General features: G+C 42.8%; 4 protein-coding genes and 1 non-coding gene across 6 annotated transcripts in view; 4 read left to right on the top strand and 1 right to left on the bottom strand.

The window, feature by feature from the left end:
* Positions 1-1,445: 1,445 nt before the first annotated feature.
* Positions 1,446-2,402, top strand: LOC133981093 (olfactory receptor 11A1-like). The gene has a single exon (XM_062419979.1). The coding sequence runs from the start codon at positions 1,446-1,448 to the stop codon at positions 2,400-2,402; it is 957 nt and encodes a 318-aa protein (XP_062275963.1).
* A 9,177-nt stretch (positions 2,403-11,579) lies between these two features.
* On the top strand, positions 11,580-11,651 carry trnag-ucc (transfer RNA glycine (anticodon UCC)). The gene has a single exon. It is a non-coding gene; the product is annotated as a tRNA-Gly (tRNA).
* A 518-nt stretch (positions 11,652-12,169) lies between these two features.
* polr2d (RNA polymerase II subunit D) lies at positions 12,170-16,432 on the top strand. Its single transcript, XM_062418638.1, has 4 exons — positions 12,170-12,396; positions 14,998-15,178; positions 15,790-15,885; positions 15,994-16,432. The coding sequence occupies exons 1-4, from the start codon at positions 12,318-12,320 to the stop codon at positions 16,070-16,072; spliced, it is 435 nt and encodes a 144-aa protein (XP_062274622.1). The 5' UTR covers positions 12,170-12,317; the 3' UTR covers positions 16,073-16,432.
* Positions 16,433-16,525: 93 nt separating this feature from the next.
* Positions 16,526-19,928, bottom strand: LOC133980065 (dual specificity protein phosphatase 14). Of its 2 annotated transcripts, none has more exons than XM_062418634.1 (3): positions 19,859-19,928; positions 17,645-17,989; positions 16,526-16,740 (listed from the first exon to the last, which is right to left on the bottom strand). In XM_062418634.1, the coding sequence occupies exons 2-3, from the start codon at positions 17,956-17,958 to the stop codon at positions 16,533-16,535; spliced, it is 522 nt and encodes a 173-aa protein (XP_062274618.1). In that variant the 5' UTR covers positions 17,959-17,989; positions 19,859-19,928; the 3' UTR covers positions 16,526-16,532. The 2 variants fall into 2 exon arrangements, with proteins under 2 accessions (XP_062274618.1, XP_062274619.1); XM_062418635.1 differs by having other exon boundaries at positions 17,645-18,037; positions 19,859-19,897.
* LOC133980018 (uncharacterized) overlaps positions 19,325-23,730 on the top strand; it is a 4,624-nt gene continuing 218 nt past the window's right edge. The window contains exons 1-4 of the mRNA XM_062418580.1: positions 19,325-19,422; positions 21,113-21,704; positions 22,635-22,711; positions 23,012-23,730. The exon at positions 23,012-23,730 is cut by the window's right edge and continues 218 nt beyond it. Coding sequence (XP_062274564.1) covers positions 21,116-21,704; positions 22,635-22,711; positions 23,012-23,494 — 1,149 coding nt within the window. The 5' untranslated portion in view covers positions 19,325-19,422; positions 21,113-21,115 and the 3' untranslated portion in view covers positions 23,495-23,730. The remainder of the gene's footprint in view (positions 19,423-21,112; positions 21,705-22,634; positions 22,712-23,011) is intronic.

Below are 23,730 nucleotides of genomic sequence, written 5' to 3'. Positions count from 1 at the left end.
TTCTTTAGTAAACAGTCAAATGTACAAGACTGTACGAGTTAACTACGACTCTCAAGGTGCTTTTTTAGCAAGAAACAGCCAATCGCAGAGCTGAAAATGTGGTCACATACGTCACTAACAGGTGGGGAGCTCCGGTCCTCTGAAATGAGACCAACGCGGAAGTAACTTACAACTGCATTCTATCAAAAGGCCACCAGGGGGCGACCGTTTTGGTGTCAAAAGGACTTCGGTCTCTATACAAGTCAATGGAGAATTCACCAACTTCTCACTTGATTTCTAACCTCAGTAAACGTTTTCAAAATGTGTTTATGGTCTCAATCGCTAGTTTAAAGCCTTCTTCAATGCAGTATGATGTTCATTTGGGACATTTTGGCCTCCCTGATTTTATATGTGACGATAAAGCAGGGTATGCATTAGGGCGTGGCTACGTGGTGATTGACAGGTTGATTGGTTCACAGGTTCAGGAGGGCGCCTCATGCTCCTCCTGATGCCCATATAAGTAGAATCCCTGTTTTTATTTTTCCCAGCATGCACCTGAAATTTTCAAGATGGCGCTGCTCAGATCCGATACTATTGGCCTCCGAGCAGCAGTCCACAAACCAATGGGTGACGTCACGGATGTTACGACCATTATTTATACAGTCTATGGCTGAGACACAGACAGGAAGTGGTGGAGAGTTATCAACAACTTAACTCACTCATTTAACAACAATCTCTATGAATAATACTGCTGGATGTGACTGAAGATATAAAAGACTGGTGAACATGTCCCTTATTTTACACTATTTAGCTGCATCAGTGGCTCCAGCTTTCCTTTTCTTCTGTCCCTACATTTCTTGATGCTTGAATAACAGGACAGACTTAAGACTACAGAGCTGTAGTATTGATGTGCATCACCGAGTGGCGTGATTACCGCAAGCCTGATAAGTGGATTTGATTGATCCGGGGTTTCCGACAACTCATTATTGCTGCTATATTGTTACTAGTGAAGTTGACTATTAGTCAGGCCAGAACCACCATCAGGCCACTGGGAATTGTCCCGGTGCTCCCGATGTGCAGTCCGCCTGTGTCTATATTTAGCTCGTTGGATTCTGTTCACAAATATAGTAAATCAGGGATTGAACTTGTCATTGTTTGAGCCTTGATGACGAGGTGGGACTGAACAGGTATAAAGCAGCAGGTGTTGCTGCTGACTGCAGGTAGAGGTGACTGCAGGTAGAGGTGACTGCAGGTAGAGGTGACTGCAGAACTGTGTGTATTGATCATCAGTTATTAACAGATATAAAAACAAACCTGCTCGCTTGATTTTCTGTTTGTTGTAAAAATGTTTCATATTTAAAAGGAAAGCTCAGTGAAGGATGTTGATAAGGTGTAAGTAGCCTTTAAAGTTCATAAATGCAGTGTAATGTCTTCATGGTGAAAAAGAGAAGCACTCACTTCAAAGAATGACGGGAAATTCAACTTTATCATATTTCATTCTTGGAGCTTATATGTACACAGGACCTTTGAGATACTTGTATTTCATGTTAACTGTGATGTTGTACATTGTTATTGTTATTTCCAACTCATCACTCATTGTGGTTATCTGCATGAACAGAAGCTTACATGAACCTATGTACCTTTTCCTGTGCAGCCTGTTTGTAAATGAACTGTATGGTAGTACAGGGTTGTTTCCATTCCTTCTGCTTCAGGTCCTCTCTGACATTCACACTGTTTCTAAACCTCTGTGCTTCCTGCAGATCTTCTGTTTGTACACTTATGCAAATGTAGAGTTTTGTAACTTAGCCATCATGTCTTATGACAGGTATCTTGCTATCTGTTTTCCTCTGCAATATAACACACGGATGACGTCTAACAAGGCAGTTATCTTTATTATTTTAATATGGTTTTATTCATTTGGGAAATTTCTCATTACTTTATCTTTAAACATCCGTTTGACATTGTGTGGAAACATCATAAACAGTGTGGTCTGCAGAAACTACCTCATAGTAAAGTTGGCCTGTTCTGACACAGAAGTGAATAACATTTATGGACTTTTTGCCATTTTTGTGTCGATCACAGTCCCTCTGTTTCCAATCCTTTTCTCTTACACCAAAATCCTTAAAGTGTGTTTTTCTGGATCCAAACAGACCCGACAGAAAGCCGTCAGTACCTGCACACCTCACCTCGTGTCTCTGCTGAACTTTTCTTTTGGCTGCTGCTTTGAAATCCTTCAGAGTAGATTTGATATGAAGCGTGTCCCCAACGTGCTGCGCATCGTCCTCTCGCTGTACTTTGTGATACTGCAACCTCTTCTGAATCCTGTCATGTTTGGATTCCAAATGTCTAAAATACGAAACACATGTAAACATATCTTCTTTTGTAAAATGTTGTCTGGTCACAAAGATCCTATGCAGATGTAATAATATATAATAAAACTGATTAATATTTAACCCTTTAATGTCTGAACCATCAAATAATTGCCAGAAAATTAAAATTCTTTGAAACTAGAGTTTATTGGACCTTCTGACAAGTAATTAAACAAGATGAATTAAATCACACTTTGCATCTATGAGTTTAGTTTTGTATCTTATTTATGATGAAAACATGTTGAATATAACTTCTTTAAGGTCCTGCATGAAGCTCATAACAACACCTTTTAAACCTTTTCATGCATTGACATGCATTTATTAAAATTGACAGATTGACTTCTATACCTGCTGAATCTAATCTGATACAGGAATCAACAGGAATGTACCATAAAATAAGCTACTAGTTTAATATATAATATAAAGTTAAATTTAGAGGTTTAATCATCCTCACTGTGGATCAAATGTTGGATTTTACTGGTGAATTAACACGGCAGGAAGAGTTTAAAACATTACCTCATAATGGGAGGAAGGGAGGAAGGGAGGAAGGGAGGATGGAAGGGAGGGAGGGAGGAAGGGAGGAAGAAGGAAGGAAGGGAGGCAGGAAGGGAGGATGGAAGGGAGGATGGGAGGGGGGAAGGGAGGGAGGGAGGAAGGGAGGAAGAAGGAAGGAAGGGAGGCAGGAAGGGAGGATGGAAGGGAGGAAGGAAGGGACGATGGAAGGGAGGAAGGAAGGGAGGAAGGGAGGGAGGGAGGAAGGGAGGGAGGAAGGGAGGGAGGGAGGGTGGATGGATGGAAGGGAGGAAGGAAGGAAGGGAGGGAGGGAGGGAGGGAGGGAGGGAGGGAGGGAGGGAGGGAGGGAGGGAGGGAGGAAGGGATGGAGGGAGGGAGGGAGGGAGGGAGGGAGGGAGGGAGGGAGGAAGGGATGGAAGGAGGGAGGGAGGAAGGAAGGAAGGAAGGAAGGAAGAGCTTAAAACATTACCTCATAATCAATCAATCAATCAATCAATCTTTATTTGTATAGCGCCAAATCACAACAAAGTTATCTCAAGGCACTTTACACATAGAGCAGGTTCTAAACCGTACTCTTCAAGTTTTAATTTATAAAGAGACCCAACATTCCCACATGAGCAAGCATTTAGCGACAATGGCAAGAAAAAACTCCCTTTTAACAGGAAGAAACCTCAGGCAGAACCAGGCTCAAAGTGGGCGGCCATCTGCCTCGACCGGTTGGGGTAGAGGGGAGAGAGAGGAAGAATAGGAGAGAGAGAGAAGCACATAGAAAATAAACATTGAAGCTAGAAGGTCCGGGACTGGAATCTGTCATCCGGACGTCTACAGGCCCAGATTGCCTGTGAGATGAGAAAGCACAGACAACTCCGGGGAAGAAGTGTAGGTTACTGAATGCATTAATAGTACATGAATGTTATTGGATATAGATGGATGGATATAGAGAGAGAGAGAGGAGGAAAGAGGAGCTCAGTGCATCGTGGAGGTAGGAGTCCCCCGGCAGTCTAAGCCTATAGCAGCATAAACTAGGAGCTTGCTAACTATAAGCTCTATCAAAAAGGAAAGTTTTAAGCCTACTCTTAAAAGTAGAGAGGGTGTCTGCCCTCCGGACCGAATCTGGGAGATGGTTCCACAGGAGAGGAGCCTGATAACTGAAGGCTCTGCCTCACATTCTACTTTTAGAGATACTAGGTACCACAAGTAGGCCTGCGTTCTGGGAGCGCAGTGTTCTGGTAGGTACATAAGGTACTATGAGCTCTTTAAGGTATGATGGAGCCTGACCAGTAAGAGCTTTAAAAGTGAGGAGAAGGATTTTAAATTCTATTCTTGATTTTATGGGAAGCCAATGCAGTGAAGCTAAAATAGGAGTAATGTGATCTCTCTTTCTAGTTTTTGTCAGAACGCGTGCAGCTGCATTCTGGACCAGTTGGAGAGTCTTTAGAGACTTGTTAGGGCAGCCTGATAATAATGAATTACAATAATCCAGCCTAGAAGTAACAAATGCATGGATTAGTTTTTCAGCATCATTTTGAGACAGAATATGTCTGATTTTTGAAATGTTACGCAGATGAAAATAGGCAGACCTTGAAATTTGTTTTATGTGGGAATTAAAGGACAGATCCTGGTCAAATATAACTCCTAGGTTCCTTACAGTAGTACTGGAGGCCAAAGTAATGCCATCCAGAGTAGTTATATCATTGGATAATGTGTTTCTAAGGTGTTTAGGGCCAAGCACAATAACTTCAGTTTTTTCTGAGTTTAACAGCAGGAAGTTACAGGTCATCCAGGTCTTTATGTCCTTGATGCATGTTTGTAGTTTAGTTAACTGGTTGATTTCATTAGGCTTTATTGATAGATATAATTGAGTATCATCTGCATAACAATGAAAATTTATTGAGTGTTTCCGAATAATATTTCCTAAAGGAAGCATATATAAGGAGAATAGTATTGGTCCAAGCACTGAACCCTGAGGAACACCGTGTTTTACTTTTGTTTGCATGGAGGATTTATCATTAACATTTACAAACTGAAATCTATCTGACAGATAGGATTTAAACCAGTTTAATGCTGTTCCTTTAATGCAAATTAAATGTTCAAGTCTCTTTAACAGGATTTGATGATCAATAGTATCGAAGGCAGCACTAAGATCTAACAGGACGAGGACAGAGAGAAGTCCATTGTCTGATGAAGTTAGGAGGTCATTTGTAACTTTTACCAGTGCAGTTTCTGTACTATGATGAGCTCTGAATCCAGACTGAAAATCCTCAAATAAGCTGTTATTATTTAGAAAGTTACACAGCTGATTAGCAACTGCTTTCTCTAGGATCTTAGAGAGAAAGGGGAGGTTCGATATGGGCCTATAGTTAGCTAAAACCTCTGAATCAAGAGTAGGCTTCTTGAGAAGTGGTTTAATGACAGCTACTTTAAAAGACTGTGGTACATATCCTGTCACTAAAGACAGATTGATCATATTTAATAAGGAAGTACTAACAGAGGGAAGGACTTCCTTAAGCAGCCTAGTTGGAATCGGGTCTAAAAGACAGGTTGATGGTTTAGAGGAAGTGATCATTGAGGTTAGTTCTATAAGGTCGACTGGAGAGAAACAGTCTAAATAAATATCAGGTTTAAAAGCAGTTTCTGAGTTTCCTATGTTAGAGGATGAATCAGTGCTTATTGAGGGCAAGAGGTGATTAATTGTGTCCCTAATAGTTAAGATTTTGTCATTAAAGAAACTCATGAAGTCATCACTACTGAGAGTTAAAGGAATACATGGATCAGTAGTGTTATGACTCTTTGTCAGTTTAGCCAAAGTACTGAAAAGAAACCTTGGACTATTTTTATTCTCCTCTATTAGTGATGAGTAGTAGGCAGCTCTGGTGTTACGGAGGGCCTTCTTATATGTTTTAAGACTGTCTTGCCAGGTTAGGTGAGATTCTTCTGATTTGGTGGAACGCCATATTCTTTCTAGTTTTCGTAAAATTTGTTTTAATTGTCGAGTTTGGGAATTATACCAAGGAGCTGTTTTCCGTTGTTTAATTACCTTCTTTTTTAAAGGAGCGATGGAGTCCAGAGTTGTTCTCAGTAAGTCTGCAGCGCTATCAACAATACAGTCAATCTGGGGGGGACTGAAATCAGAATAAGTCATCTCTGTTGTATTGATACATGGCATTGAGCTCAACATTGATGGAATTTTTTCTTTAAATTTAGTGACAGCACCATCAGTCAGACATCTAGTAAGAACATGTCTGTCCAGTGGTGTATAGTCCAGTAATAAAAATTCAAATGTTATTAAGTAGTGATCTGATAAAGAAGGATTATGAGGGAAAACTATTAAATGTTCAACCTCAATACCATATGTCAGAACAAGGTCGAGGGTGTGGTTATAACAGTGAGTTGGCTCATTCACATTTTGAGAGAAGCCAATTGAATCTAATAATGCAATAAATGCAGTGTTAAGGCTATCATTCTCAACATCCACATGAATGTTAAAGTCACCTACTATAATTATCTTATCAGTGCTAAGGACTAAATTTGATAAAAGCTCTGAGAAGTCAGATAAAAATTGGGCGTACGGGCCAGGAGGACGGTAGATTACAACAAATAAGACAGGCTGTAAAGTTTTCCAGGCTGGGTGAGAAAGGCTGAGAACAAGACTTTCAAATGATTTATAATTAAGTTTAGGTCTAGGGTTGATTTTTAGGTCTGAGTTAAAAATGGCTGCAACTCCACCTCCTCGGCCGGTGTCTCGAGGGATGTGGGTATTGATATGACTGGGAGGAGTGGATTCATTTAGACTGACATATTCATCCTGACGCAGCCAGGTTTCAGTAAGACAGAATAAGTCAATATGATGATCTGATATTATATCATTGATTAATACACCTTTAGAGGAGAGAGATCTAGTGTTTAAGAGTCCACATTTAACTCTCTTATTTTGATGGTCCATTACTGGAGTGGTATTAATTTTGGTCAGGTTTTTATGTATCGCTCTTCTAATGACCACATGAGGGCAGCAGACATAAAAACTGTGGAGGGAGGGAGGAAGGAGGAAGGAAGGAAGGAGGGAGGGAGGAAGGAAGAGTTTAAAACATTACCTCATAATGACCACATGAGGGCAGCAGACATATAAACTGAGGCCTGCCAGCACTGCAACACACTTCTGTTCATCACTGACACTTTATACAACAACACTTACCTCCATTACACCACTAAGGGAGGGAGGGAGGAAGGGAGGAAGAAAGGGAGGGGGGGAAGGAAGGATGTAAGGGAGGAAGGGAGGGAGGGAGGGAGGGAGGAAGGAAAAGAGGGAGGAAGGAAGGAAGGGAGGAAGGAGGAAGGAAGGAAGGAAGGAAAGAAGGAAGGAAAGAGGAAGGGAGGAAGGAAAGGAGGGAGGAAGGAAGAAGGAAGGAAAGAAGGGAGGAAGTAAGGAAGGAGGGAAGGAGGAAGGAAGGGAGGAAAGGAAAGAAGGAAGGATGGAGGAAAGAAGGAAGGAAGGAAGGTAGGAGGGAGGGAGGGAGGAAAGAAGAAGGAAGTAAGGAAGGGAGGGAGGGAGGAAGGGAGGAAGGTAGGAGGGAGGGAGGAAAGAAGAAGGAAGTAAGGAAGGGAGGGAGGGAGGAAGGAAGGAAAGGAGGAAAGAAGGAACAGTCAAAACAGACGGGGTCAGTTTGACCCGGGAGGACGCAGAGCTGGGGACTCGGACTCGCGACTCTGACTCGAGTTGCACTTAAGTCTCACTAAACTGTGACTTCAGACTCGACTTGGACTCGAGGCTCGAGACTCGCGAACAACTTTTATTTCATGTTATTATTATTATTCTCATTATTTATCTGTCATTCATCTTTTTGTATGATCTCTGGCTCTGAGCTAGATGTAAACACCAACAGTAATGCCACGCGCATGCGCCATGTGTGAAGCATCTTCAGTATCAGACATTGACAAGTTCAGCAGGAGCCTCAGATCATTACGTTGCCTTCACACTCCCGTTTTTCCCTGGTTCTCCCATATTTCGAACCCATCTCCCGCCGCCCTCCCGTCATTTCTCCTGTAATTGACAAGCCCCAAATTTGTTTGTTAATAATAATAAGAAGCGCACAATAGCAAAGGTTTTATTTTGAAAGCTCAGACAGGAAACCACTGCAACTCCGTTATTTAGTGCCACTAACTTAGTGGCTCCGCTACTAATTATTAAAAAACACAAAGTTGCGTTAACTATGGTCATTTTATATATATATATATATATATATATATATATATATATATATATATATATATATATATATATATATATATATATTTTATAATATCCCCACACATTTCCTGCTGTGTGTTGTGTTAAGCAGCAGATAAAAGGTGTGTTTGTACCACAGTGTTAAACTGAGTGTTTCTGTGATGTTCATGTTTTGTTATATTTTACAACATTGTTAAAATAATTATTTTATGGTTGAAGAAAATACAGTTATGGAATTGAAATAATTCTTAGTGTATGTTTCTTCACATCACATTGCAGTAGATTCTCTATAGTGAACCTACAATTGATACATGTTCATACTGTCCTATATCAAGGTCTAGGTCAAGGTAACAGCCGAAGGTAGATTTGGTAACAGTTTCAGGAGAGGACATCTCAACATACAAACAGATACTTACATACAAACTTCAGTGACAGCAGACAGTTAAAACAGACATGGGCAGGTGCTCGCAAGGCTAACTGATCAGGATGAAGGATTGTACAGCTCTAAGGTCAGAATTTGAATTTGATTTAGTGTTGGCGAGAGACTTGAGACTTGACTCGGACTCTTGACCAGAGACTTGAGACTTGACTTGGACTTGACCCTCAAAGACTTGAGACTTGACTTGGACTCTAGCTCAAAGACTTGAGACTTGACTTGGACTTGTAAAAAATGACTTGTGAACAGCTCTGGGAGGACGACAGGAAGGTTCCGGCCTCGCATGCTGAGGTTTGGTGCTGCTGGACCTTCGTGCAGCTCACAGTGGATCACAGATGAGTGAAAGGCAGTGATGTCTCAGGTAGCGCTCTGGATTGGTTCACATCTCATCTCTCACACAGAAGTGGTTGATAAACGGCCCTTTTTAATGTATATGACTGTGCAACGTCAGTATCTCTGGTATACTACTACTTCAGTTCAATTGTGTAATATATACACTAACTAGTCTTAACTTTAAAGAAATACACTCTATACATTGCTAATGTGGTAAATGACTATTCTAGCTGCAAATGTCTGGTTTTTGGTGCAATATCTACATAGGTGTGTATAGAGGCCCATTTCCAGCAACTATCACTCCGGTGTTCTAATGGTACAATGTGTTTGCTCATTGGCTCAGAAGGCTAATTGATGATTAGAAAACCCTTGTGCAATCATGTTCACACATCTGAAAACAGTTTAGCTCGTTACAGAAGCTACAAAACTAACCTTCCTTTGAGCAGATTGAGTTTCTGTAGCATCACATTTGTGGGGTCAATTAAATGCTCAAAATGTCCAGAAAAAGAGAACTTTCATCTGAAACTCGACAGTCTATTGTTGTTCTTAGAAATGAAGGCTATTCCATGCGAGAAATTGCTAAGAAATTGAAGATTTCCTACAACGGTGTGTACTACTCCCTTCAGAGGACAGCACAAACAGGCTCTAACCAGAGTAGAAAAAGAAGTGGGAGGCCGCGTTGCACAACTGAGCAAGAAGATAAGTACATTAGAGTCTCTAGTTTGAGAAACAGACGCCTCACAGGTCTCCAACTGGCATCTTCATTAAATAGTACCCGCAAAACACCAGTGTCAACATCTACAGTGAAGAGGCGGCTGCGGGATTCTGGGCTTCAGGGCAGAGTGGCAAAGAAAAAGCCATATCTGAGACTGGCCAATAAAAGAAAACGGTGTATGAATTGTTAGTTAACCATTCATACACCGTTGGGGCAGCAACGGGGGTTAAGTGTCTTGCCCAAGGACACATCGAAGGACTGGAGGAGCCGGGAATCAAACTTCCAATCTTCCAATTGGAGGACGACCGCTCTACCTCCTGAGCCACAGCCGCCCCAATCAGTAGTCAGTATTGTCATCTGATCCAGGTGTGAACTCCATGGACCCAGGTTAGCAAAACCAGAGCTGTGGAATTCTAATAATGAACTTAATAACTATAACCAAACCAACATATCAATAACTAGTTACGGTTAAAGGATCTTGTATATCTTGCCAGAACATAGACTACAGAGAAGTGTAAACAGCAAAGTGTCTCGGCTGTCCAGTTGTGATCCGATCAGCTCAGATGCAGGTCAACGCCATGTGTAAACAGGGCTCTTGATTCGGCAAAGATTCAACTCTTTCAAATATTACTATGACAATTTTCTGAATTTCAGATTGACCTCCGAGCTGTTTTTCATATATCAGATGTGAGCTGTTCTTTCCCTCAGTGTTTGCTCTTTACATAGACACAGTAAATGATACATATTTAATCAGTTTGGTATTTATGCACCGGAGGAACAGTGGTTCGCCTGGCTCTGCCGGCCGTACAACCAGAGCAGGGGGGTTAGGGTTAGGGTTAGCCTCCCTCTCTGTCTTTAAGAAGCACTTACAGACCCAGCTCTTCAGAGAGTACCTCCTCTCTTAACTTAGCACTACTTAGCAGTATTTATTTATTTATTTATTACACTAATGTCTCTGTTGCAATGTAGCTTGAATGTTATTCTCCCTTGTAAGTCGCTTTGGATAAAAGCGTCTTCTAAGTGACTAAATGTAAATGTGAAGTTTCTCAGTGTTTGTGAGCAGGGTGGTTGGTTTTGGGGGTAATCATCTGATTGGTTGTAAAGGTTTATCACTGCTTCATCTTCTCAGAAGGGTTTTTATTGGGTGGACCGCTCAAGCTTCAACTACACCAGGTGGTTACCTGGAGAGCCAAACAACGCGGGATCAGAAAAGTGTGTGTTGGCCGACTCTCTGAGTGAGTACAAACAATGTGACAGGAAGTGAGGTCATCATTCAGGGCTCTATTCTGGGAACTCTGTTTATCTGTATGAACCTCTGAGCAGCTCTCAAGGTAAATGGTTTGTGTTTTTCAGAGTATGGATACTGGAACGATTACGGCTGTCACTACAGGAGATACTTTGTCTGTGCGAAACCATGATGTGATCATCAGGCTCGACATAAACACCCGAAGGTTGTTCTTTAAAAACCTTAAAAACAGTCATGTGGCGCGACCATGATTCATCTTGAAATAAATGAATTAACTTAACACGCTTCACATCTTTTTGAAGTTTTCAGTAATATAAAGTGTTTGGAAACAAAGTATTTGCATTTTTTTTTTTTTTTTTTGTAAATGATCTTTTATTTATATAAGATATTTCAAGATGAATCATGGTCGCACCACATGACTTTTTTTAAGGTCAGTGCCAATTAATCTTTAAAAAACACTAAAATCACTTTCACATTATAATATGAACCTTCAGGTACACAACACTCTGAATGTTTGAACTACTGCATTAGATATGCTGGTTTTTATTATTCTAACATTGAGTTGTTGAAAATCCTTATACGTCATTGACACATTCACGTCTACACACCTTCCCCAACTCTCCGATCCTCCTCTACCAACCGGCTCTCTGCCCCATCTGCCAACTTAAATACCATCATGGGGTCCAGACCCTTCAGCCGAGCTTTATATCTGATATCTGATGTGTGATTGTCTGATTCACTGATTCATACTGATGCTGTCAGCAGCGTTGGTGGTATAGTGGTGAGCATAGCTGCCTTCCAAGCAGTTGACCCGGGTTCGATTCCCGGCCAACGCAAACCTTTTCCTCCGTTAAACCTTTTTATTTTTATTTAATCTATTGAAAACAGTTTAAGAACATTTAAATTAAAACTGTAACGTAGCAACAAGCAGGGAACAAAGAGCAGGAAGTCAGTTATATTTTATATACAGTCTATGCTTCCGAGCAGAAGTCCACAAACCAATGGGTGACGTCACGGATGTTACGTCCATTTCTTATATACAGTCTATGGTTATGACGTGATACAGTTAAAAACAAACAAACAAGAAAAAGACAAAACCATCGTTAATTAATCCATTTATTTATTCATTCATTTATTCTTCTATCAGATGTGTAATTGATCACAGATGTGCAGATTTAGTGATAGATATTTAAACTATTGATAACACGCAGTCCTCCACACCAGGTGATGGCGGTAAAAAAAAAAAAACACACATACACACACACATACACACACACACACACACACACACACACACACACACACACACAGACACACACAGGAAGTGGTGTGCAGTGACTCGGAGGTGATAGTGTGTGTGTGTTGGAGCTGTTAGCGGTTTGTTGTTCACGCTGTTCGGACCGTTGGAACTTCTCTTCCAGCGGCGGGAAAGATTCATTCCGACGTTAAACTGCCGTTACTGTCCGCCATTTTACCTCCGCTGCCTGCTAGCTGCTGCTGTCATGGCGACCGGAGGCGGCGCGGCTACTGCTCATGTCGGTGATGTTGAAGAAGATGCTTCTCAGCTGCAGTTCCCCAAAGGTCTGTAACTCACTACAGACACACACTGACTGACTGTAACTCACTACAGACACACACTGACTGTAACTCACTACAGACACACACTGACTGACTGTAACTCACTACAGACACACTGACTGTAACTCACTACAGACACACACTGACTGTCTGTAACTCACTACAGACACACTGACTGTAACTCACTACAGACACACACTGACTGTAACTCACTACAGACACACACTGACTGTAACTCACTACAGACACACACTGACCGTCTGTAACTCACTACAGACACACACTGACTGTCTGTAACTCACTACAGACACACTGACTGTAACTCACTACAGACACACACTGACTGTAACTCACTACAGACACACACTGACTGTAACTCACTACAGACACACACTGACCGTCTGTAACTCACTACAGACACACACTGACTGTCTGTAACTCACTACAGACACACTGACTGACTGTAACTCACTACAGACACACACTGACTGTCTGTAACTCACTACAGACACACACTGACTGTAACTCACTACAGACACACACTGACCGTCTGTAACTCACTACAGACACACACTGACTGACTGTAACTCACTACAAACACACTCTGTCTGTAACTCACTACAGACACACTGACTGTAACTCACTACAGACACACACTGACTGTAACTCACTACAGACACACACCGTCTGTAACTCACTACAGACACACACTGTCTGTAACTCACTACAGACACACTGACTGTAACTCACTACAGACACACACTGACTGTAACTCACTACAGACACACACTGACTGTCTGTAACTCACTACAGACACACACTGACTGTCTGTAACTCACTACAAACACACACTGACCGTCTGTAACTCACTACAGACACACACTGACTGTCTGTAACTCACTACAGACACACACTGACCGTCTGTAACTCACTACAGACACACACTGACTGTAACTCACTACAGACACACACTGACTGTAACTCACTACAGACACACACTGACTGTCTGTAACTCACTACAGACACACTGACTGTAACTCACTACAGACACACACTGACTGTAACTCACTACAGACACACACTGACTGTAACTCACTACAGACACACACTGACTGTAACTCACTACAGACACACTGACTGTCTGTAACTCACTACAGACACACACTGACTGTCTGTAACTCACTACAGACACACACTGACCGACTGTAACTCACTACAGACACACACTGACTGTAACTCACTACAGACACACACTGACTGTCTGTAACTCACTACAGACACACACTGACCGTCTGTAACTCACTACAGACACACACTGACCGACTGTAACTCACTACAGACATACACTGACTGCCTGTAACTCACTACAGACACACACTGACTGTCTGTAACTCACTACAGACACACACTGACCGACTGTAACTCACTACAGACACACACTGACTGTCTGTAACTCACTACAGACACACACTGACCGACTGTAACTCACTACAGACACACACTGACTGTCTGTAACTCACTACAGACACACACTGACTGTCTGTAACTCACTACAGACACACACTGACCGTCTGTAACTCACTACAGACACACACTGACTGTAACTCACTACAGACGCACACTGACTGTCTGTAACTCACTACAGACACACTGACTGTAACTCACTACAGACACACTGACTGTAACTCACTACAGACACACACTGACTGTCTGTAACTCACTACAGACACACTGACTGACTGTAACTCACTACAGACACACTGACTGTTACTCACTACAGACACACACTGACTGACTGTAACTCACTACAGACACACTGACTGACTGTAACTCACTACAGACACACTGACTAACTCACTACAGACACACACTGACTGACTGTAACTCACTACAGACGCACACTGACTGTCTGTAACTCACTACAGACACACTGACTGTAACTCACTACAGACACACTGACTGTAACTCACTACAGACACACACTGACTGTCTGTAACTCACTACAGACACACTGACTGACTGTAACTCACTACAGACACACTGACTGTCTGTAACTCACTACAGACACACACTGACTGTAACTCACTACAGACACACACTGACTGTAACTCACTACAGACACACACTGACTGTCTGTAACTCACTACAGACACACACTGACTGTAACTCACTACAGACACACACTGACTGTAACTCACTACAGACACACACTGACTGACTGTAACTCACTACAGACACACTGACTGTCTGTAACTCACTACAGACACACACTGACTGACTGTAACTCACTACAGACACACACTGACTGTAACTCACTACAGACACACACTGACCGTCTGTAACTCACTACAGACACACACTGACTGACTGTAACTCACTACAGACACACACTGACTGTAACTCACTACAGACGCACACTGACTGACTGTAACTCACTACAGACACACACTGACTGTAACTCACTACAGACACACACTGACCGTCTGTAACTCACTACAGACACACACTGACTGTCTGTAACTCACTACAGACACACACTGACCGTCTGTAACTCACTACAGACACACACTGACCGACTGTAACTGTCTGTGCTGCTCCGATCAGAGTTCGAGAACTCGGAGACGCTGCTGAACTCGGAGGTCCACATGTTGCTGGAACATCGGAAGCAGCAGAACGAGAGCGCGGAGGACGAGCAGGAGCTGTCCGAAGTCTTCATGAAGACGCTCAACTACACGGCTCGATTCAGCCGCTTCAAGAACAGAGAGACCATCACCGCCGTGCGCAGGTCAGTGCTGCAGGTCACGTGACCACGGCTTCACCCTGGTGACGTCATTAATGTCACAATTATTCCACAGCTGTTATTGATTCATTGATTGATGTTGTTTTATAAACCAATTCATTGATAATGAGGTTAATATAATTACAGTCCTGTTGAAACTCACAGTGATTATCTAGAGTTATTCTACTTCATCATAAAAAGAATAAAAACTCTTCTTATCAGATGTAATATAGATGTTTCTATAGGATGAATTGATCAGATGATTCTCAGTAGACGGTAAATAATAAATAACCAATGACATTGAAAGCATCCTGATTGGTGCCATAAGTTAAAGTGCTTATAAAAGATACTCTAACTATATTAAAAAAAATTTAGTACTAAACTAAAAGGAAAATGAAACACACATCAATCAATCAAATTTTATTCATAAAGCGCATTTCATACACAAGGTAAACTCAATGTGCTTCACAACTAATAATCATAATAAAATGATTTTTTTTAATTGAAAATGATTGATTAAACATTGATCAGATGTTTGATCAGATGATTGATCACATGATTGATCACATGATTGATCACATGATTGATCAGATGATTGATCACATGTGTTTCTTCAGTCTCCTCCTGCAGAAGAAGCTCCATAAGTTCGAGCTGTCCAGTTTGGCCAATCTGTGTCCAGAAGCAGCTGAAGAGGCCAAAGCTTTGATCCCCAGGTGAGAGCTGATCTATGAGAGCTCGGTCCTGTAGCGCCCCCTTCAGGCACGGAGGAACAGAGCATTTATTGATAAGTGATAAACTGATGAGCAGCTGTGTGTTTTCAGTCTGGAGGGACGCTTCGAGGACGAGGAGCTGCAGCAGATCCTAGACGACATCCAGACCAAGAGAAGCTTCCAGTACTGAGGACCAGGACCCGGACCCGGACCAGGACCCGGACCCATCAGGACTGAACTGATCCTGATCATGTGATGTGATGACATCACTCACCTGTAGAGCAGCTGAGCGTTTCTTTTTCTTCTGTCACAATAAACTCTGATTTGTTTTTTTACACGTTTCTGTCCAATCACAGCCGAGCTGCTGGTCGATCAATCAGCTGATCGATCTGTGATCAGAGGTCTTAATATCTGCTGTAACACAAACCAACGTATTGATAGATTATTGATCTGCAGCCAGGTGATTGGCTCCGAGCTGAAGGATGAAACTGAGACTTTTTTTTAATGTGGTTTTTATTCTCGTTTGTTTTCATTAAAAACATAAAAAGTCGACGTGTTTGTTTTTGACTCGTTAACCTGACGACGCTCCGACAGACGGCTTCCTGTCACCTGTTCGGTGTTTGTGATGGAGACAGGAAACAGGAAGTGGATCAGATGTTGATGCAGTACGCCACCGTGCCGTCCTCCAGAGCTTCAGGCAGGACGCCACCGGACGTCATCGCCATCCGCACAGAGTTCCTGCCCAGCAGCGTCCGCTCGTAGTCCATCAGCTGCCTCCAGAAACCTGCGTTGGGTCTGATGAACGGCCGCCGCTCCAGAACCTGCTCATGAGCCCCACGCAGGCTGAGACCCCCGAACCTGCAGACCCAGAACCTTCACTCAGTAACAACAATACACCCATACAGTAGTAGTACTACAGCAGCATCACATAATACTACAGTACAGTACAAGTACCTCAAACTGTACTACAGTAAAGTACTAGTACCTCTAACTGTATTACAGTACAGTACAAGTACCTCAAACTGTACTACAGTAAAGTACTAGTACCTCTAACTGTATTACAGTACAGTACAAGTACCTCTAACTGTACTACAGTACAGTACAAGTACCTCAAACTGTATTACAGTAAAGTAGTAGTACCTCAAACTGTACTACAGTAAAGTACTAGTACCTCTAACTGTACTACAGTACAGTACAAGTACCTCTAACTGTACTACAGTACAGTACAAGTACCTCTAACTGTATTACAGTAAAGTACTAGTACCTCTAACTGTACTACAGTAAAGTACTAGTACCTCTAACTGTACTACAGTAAAGTACAAGTACCTCAAACTGTACTACAGTAAAGTACAAGTACCTCAAACTGTACTACAGTAAAGTACAAGTACCTCTAACTGTACTACAGTAAAGTACTAGTACCTCAAACTGTACTACAGTAAAGTACTAGTACCTCAAACTGTACTAAAGTAAAATACAAGTACCTCAAACTGTACTACAGTAAAGTACTAGTACCTCAAACTGTACTACAGTAAAGTACTAGTACCTCAAACTGTACTACAGTAAAGTACTAGTACCTCAAACTGTACTACAGTAAAGTACAAGTACCTCTAACTGTACTACAGTAAAGTACAAGTACCTCAAACTGTACTACAGTAAAGTACTAGTACCTCAAACTGTACTACAGTAAAGTACAAGTACCTCAAACTGTACTACAGTAAAGTACTAGTACTGCAGTACTGTAGTAAATGTATCAGGTGCTGACCTCATCAGGTAGGCCATGATCAGAGCAGGGGATCGGCTCCTGCCGGCGCTGCAGTGGACCAGAGTTGTCCCGGTCCGGTTCTGGTGGATCCGCTCCGCCACCAGGTCGAAGTACCGGTCCAGGGGAGCGTGCGGTCGGTCCTGGACGGGGACGTGGAGGACCTGCAGGCCGTCCAGCTGCGGGTAGGACACATCCTCCAGTCCGCTGCAGTTAATGATGAGAGACACGTTCCTGCTGGACAACACGCTGAGGCTCAGAGCCGAGTCCAGACCGCTCAGCAAGAGACCGGGACACACCTGGGACACCTGGGACATCTGGGACACGTCCAGGTGGATCAGCTGACGGCTTCAGAACAGAACCATCAGAAACATCTCTAAACATCTGACCTCTGATCTGTTTAATAAACCACATTTGTCATGTTTCTTAATTAAATGAGAAACTGGTAACAAAGTCTATTCATCATGAATCAGCATATAAACAGTTAACAACTTTATAATGTAGTAATAAGTAGAAATATGAACATTTAAAGTGTTTATTAATGTGTAGTGTTATATTATATACTGCCATTCAGTGTCTGTCACCAGATACTATCACAACACGTGTTACGATACAATATTACTGCCAGACCTTATTTCACCTTTATGTCCCCGAAGGAATAAAAACTACAATTTTCATTTGCAATTCCTATAAAATAAAAGATCAATACTTGGCGTCTGTGTATCGGTACAATATATATCGTGATACTACGCTGTTTCGACCCCCCCCCCCCCCTACTGTTTATACAACAGCAAAGCTAAGAGTCACTCTGTTAACTAATACATTCATAAAAACGGCAGATTTATGGATGAAAAAACTAAATAATTGTATTTGTTTATGTTCTGATTCTGTTTTCTGTTTTTTGTTTAACTGCAAAGTGACGTTTTATTAACTTTATACTTTATATTATTCATGGTCATCGATAATTTATTATAAGAACAAGTATCATAAACGTATCGATTCAGTTCCTCATGTGATAAAACTCTCTTTTCAACATATTTAAATAAAGAATATAAAATAAAAACATTGTTGTCAGAAGTGGGATTCGAACCCACGCCTCCAGAGGAGACTGCGACCTGAACGCAGCGCCTTAGACCGCTCGGCCATCCTGACATACGAGACATGACGTCGCCAAATCTTGAAATAAAGATATACTTTAAATTTCAGGATCATTATAAGTGTTTAAAATGATTTTAATTTATATTTTTTTACCAACAAATCCTCCAAAATTAAATGAACACAGCTCGTTAACGGCGCTGCTGAGCCTGATTGGCCAGTACAGCGGTCAGGTTAAGGCGTGAGGAGTGTGATTGGTCAGGGTTAAGGTAAGAACGTCAGGATCAACCAATCAGGGGCAGAGTAAGGCGGGTCATGACGTCGCCGTCCTCGGGTCGTTATTACTGCGGCCGCTAGGTGGCGACTGTCACTCAAACTAAAATAAAGGTCGTTTTAAACATTTAATTAATGATCTACAATCAAAGAATATTTACTAATATAAATTACTAAATAAGGACTAATTTCTTCCGTGTTTAACCAAAATTTAAGTTAGATAGAAGATATTTATCAGTCTGCTCTCATTTAATAACTCTAAAATCTCCAAATCAGAAATGCATAACAGTGTGTTGGCGGCGGCTGTGAAGGGAGGGACACGTGTGTGGCTCACTGTCACGAGACAATGAGTCACTGTCAGTTTAAAGAGCCTCAGTTTCATTTCTGCTTTCAGTCCAGCAGCTGACACACAGGTAAGATCTGCTTTATTAGTGTAATATAGAGACACATACAACAGGTAAGTTAGTTATAAATCTATAAATGTCTAATTAAACTGTTCTGAAACTAAAATCCACGCTGATTCACTGATCTATAGGCGCAATGAGAGCAGTGAGCATTTTACACCAAACCTCATTCAATAATGTGACAGTTTAATGATTCCGATTTATTTGCGTTTAATTCTGAGTTAATTCAGATAAATGAAGATATGTCGTCATCGGGCCGGTCCGGGTGAAGTGTTCGGCCTTCAGACATTATATAAATAATGACCCAGAGTTAAAGTGAAGCAGATTAAAGCGGAAGGAGAAGACGCGGTTCCGGTTCTGCCTGCGCGTGATCAACATTGTTTTTTCTGTCACTTTTTGAACAGAGTTTGGTTTAAAGACGGATGAAGCTGGTTGACTCTCTCACCTGTTCCCTCCTGAGTTAAAGCAGCCTGGAGACTTTTTGGAAAGAAGCTTAAAATAAAATAGACAGTGAGTCAAAACATCCGGTCACGTGACTCACATTTTTTTCAAAATAAAAGTCACGTGATAGATAAAACACGTTGATTCTTTATTGATCCTGAAAGACAAAGAGCTCAATAACATAAGATAAGATTCACTGATACAAATAAATATATTAAATAAAGCTAATGGAATACAATTGTTCTAAATATTACATTTACTCTGGTTACCATGGAGATCAGAAACCTGCTGCTTTACTTCTTTCTTTCTTTCTTTCTTTCTTTCTTTCTTTCTTTCTTTCTTTCTTTCTTTCTTTCTTTCTTTCTTTCTTTCTCTCTCTCTTTTTTCTTTCTTTCTTTCTTTCTTTCTCTCTCTCTTTTTTTCTTTCTTTCTTTCTCTCTTTCTTTCTTTCTCTCTTCCTTCCTTCCTTCCTTCCTTCCTTCCTTCCTTTCTTTCCTCTTTTTCTTTCTTTCTTTCTTTCCTTCCTTTTACTTTCTTTCTTTCTTTCTTTCTTTTTTCTTTCTTTCTTTCCTTCCTTCCTTCCTTCATCCTTTCTTTCCTCTTTTTCTTTCTTTCTTTCTTTCCTTCCTTTTACTTTCTTTCCTTCTTTCTTTCTTTCTTTCTTTCTTCCTTCCTTCCTTCATCCTTTCTTTCCTCTTTTTCTTTCTTTCTTTCTTTCCTTCCTTTTACTTCCTTTCTTTCTTTACTTCTTTCTTTCCTTCTTTCTTTCTTCCTTCCTTCTTCCTTCCTTCCTTCCTTCCTTCCTTCATCCTTTCTTTCCTCTTTTTCTTTCCTTCCTTTTCCTTCCTTTCTTTCTTTCCTTTCTTTCTTTCTTTCTTCCTTTCTTTCTTCCTTTCTTTCTTCCTTTCTTTCTTCCTTTCTTTCTTCCTTTCTTTCTTCCTTTCTTTCTTTGTTTCTTTCTTCCTTCCTTCCTTCATCCTTTCTTTCTTTCTTTCTTTCTTTCCTTCCTTCCTTCCTCCTTTCTTTCCTCTTTTTCTTTCTTTCTTTCTTTCCTTCCTTCCTTCCTCGCTTCCTTCTTTCCTCCTTTCTTTCCTCTTTTTCTTTCCTTCCTTTTCCTTCCTTTCTTTCCTTCTTTCTTTCTTCCTTTCTTCCTTCCTTCCTTCCTTCATCCTTTCATCTGGGGATCATGTCAGTCTCAGTTTAACCAACATTTATTCAACAGGAAACTTTCTGATTTTCTGTTGCTTCCGTTTTAAAGACGATGAACCAACAAACCAACAAGAACCCGACACAGAAGGCCGTCCTGCCTCAGGTCTGGTACCACCCCACCATCCAGAACGGAGAACCAGCTAGAACCGGAACCAGACAAACCCACAAGACCAGGCCTGGAGCTCAGACTGGGACTAAAGTGGTCCAGAACAACCAGGATGCTGATGGTATAGCACCTGAGGTCCGGTACCACCCCACCATCCAGACCGGAGAACCAGCCAGAACCAGAACCAGACAAACCCACAAGACAAGACAGAACAACCAGGATGCTGATCGGACCGGTCCGGCCGATCCAGATCCGAGGCAGAAACAGGAACAGACGAAGGAAGTGGATCAGAGAGCTGCTACGGATCCAGATCCTCCCACACCGGACCAGGTCCCTCTAGGTCTGGCTGTTGGACTGGACAGGTGTGTGGTGGAGCAGGTGGAGGTTCTGACCCGCGGACAGAGCACCAACCAGGACTGGTTCGCCTGGAGGAAGAACCGGATCACGGCTTCTATGGCTCACCGCATCGCTCACTGCCGCTTCGTTCATGGGAAGACCAAAACCCCGCCCCCCTCCTACATGTCCTCTATCACAGGTAAACCCCGCCCCCCTCCTACATGTCTGCTATCACAGGTAAACCCCGCCCCCCTCCTACATGTCTGCTATCACAGGTAAACCCCGCCCCCCTCCTACCTGTCTAGTATCACAGGTAAACCCCGCCCCACCTACCTGTCTATTATCACAAGTAAACCCCGCCCCCCTCCTACCTGTCTGCTATCACAGGTAAACCCCGCCCCCCTCCTACATGTCTTCTATCACAGGTAAACCCCGCCCCCCTCCTACATGTCTTCTATCACAGGTAAACCCCGCCCCCCTCCTACATGTCTGCTATCACAGGTAAACCCCGCCCCCACCTACCTGTCTATTATCACAAGTAAACCCCGCCCCCCTCCTACATGTCTTCTATCACAGGTAAACCCCGCCCCCCTCCTACCTGTCTTCTATCACAGGTAAACCCCGCCCCCCTCCTACCTGTCTATTATCACAAGTAAACCCCGCCCCCCTCCTACATGTCTACTATCACAGGTAAACCCCGCCCCCACCTACCTGTCTATTATCACAAGTAAACCCCGCCCCCCTCCTACATGTCTTCTATCACAGGTAAACCCCGCCCCCCTCCTACCTGTCTGCTGTCACAGGTAAACCCCGCCCCCCTCCTACCTGTCTATTATCACAAGTAAACCCCCCCCCTACCTGTCTAGTATCACAGGTAAACCCCGCCCCCCTCCTACCTGTCTTCTATCACAGGTAAACCCCGCCCCCCTCCTACATGTCTTCTATCACAGGTAAACCCCGCCCCCCCTACCTGTCTGCTATCACAGGTAAACCCCGCCCCCCTCTTTCCTGTCTGCTATCACAGGTAAACCCCGCCCCCCTCCTACCTGTCTTGTTGATATAACTCAAAGATATCAGACAACATATTCACTGATCTGTCGGGTTTGAACTCACTGACTGTGATTGACAGGTGAGGGGCGGAGCATCCAGACCAGAGCCATGAGCTGGGGGGTTCAGATGGAGGCGGAGGTGGTCCGCAGGTACCAGGTGAGTCAGCGCATCCCCAACTGACAATGCTCTGTTTTAGTGAGCAATGTAATAATGTTATAATGTGATAATGTGATAATGTAATAATGTAATAATGTAATAATGTGATAATGTGATAATGTAATAATGTAATAATGTGATAATGTTATAATGTGATAATGTAATAATGTAATAATGTGATAACGTAATAATGTAATAATGTGATAACGTAATAATGTAATAATGTGATAATGTTATAATGTTATAATGTAATAAATTAATAATGTTATAATGTGATAACGTAATAATGTGTCTCTGCAGACTCTGAAGACGGCAGCGCTGCGTTTCTCCGTCTCCGTTCAGGACTGCGGTCTTTTCATCGACGCTCGGCGCTCCTGGTTGGCTGCCAGCCCCGACGGCATCGTGACGGACAGCCGGACCGGCCAATGGCTGCTCTGCTTGGAGGTTAAGTGTCCCTACAAACACAGACACAGACGGGTGGAGGACGCCTGCAGGGACGACCCCGCCTTTTGTCTGGAGATACGGGACGAGGACGGACGGTCTCCGGTCTACCGTCTGAAGACCTCTCACAGTTACTTCACTCAGATTCAGTGTCAGCTGGCGGTGACCGGCCTGCGGCGGGCCGACCTCGCCGTCTTCACCCTGAAGGAGATCGCCATCGTCCCGGTGACCTTTGACCCCGACCTGTGGGAGGAGACGGTGTCCAAGCTGGAGACGTTTTACAGGGACGCCGTCCTGCCTCAACTGAGACAGAAGACACAGCTGGACACACCTGAGCTGTAGAGAGAACGACCCCTGTCCTCTCTGTGGAGGGGTTACCATGGTAACGCTGCTTCTGTCCTCTCTGTGGAGGGGTTACCACGGTAACGCTGCCCCTGTCCTCTCTGTGGAGGGGTTACCACGGTAACGCTGCCCCTGTCCTCTCTGTGGAGGGGTTACCATGGTAACGCTGCCCTGGTCCTCTCTGTGGAGGGGTTACCACGGTAACGCTGCCCCTGTCCTCTCTGTGGAGGGGTTAC

The sequence above is a fragment of the Scomber scombrus genome, chromosome 5 (assembly GCF_963691925.1).
Source record: "Scomber scombrus chromosome 5, fScoSco1.1, whole genome shotgun sequence".
Taxonomy (NCBI): domain Eukaryota; kingdom Metazoa; phylum Chordata; class Actinopteri; order Scombriformes; family Scombridae; genus Scomber; species Scomber scombrus.
Note: the sequence above shows the minus strand (reverse complement) of the source record. Positions and strands in the feature narration are given on the sequence as shown.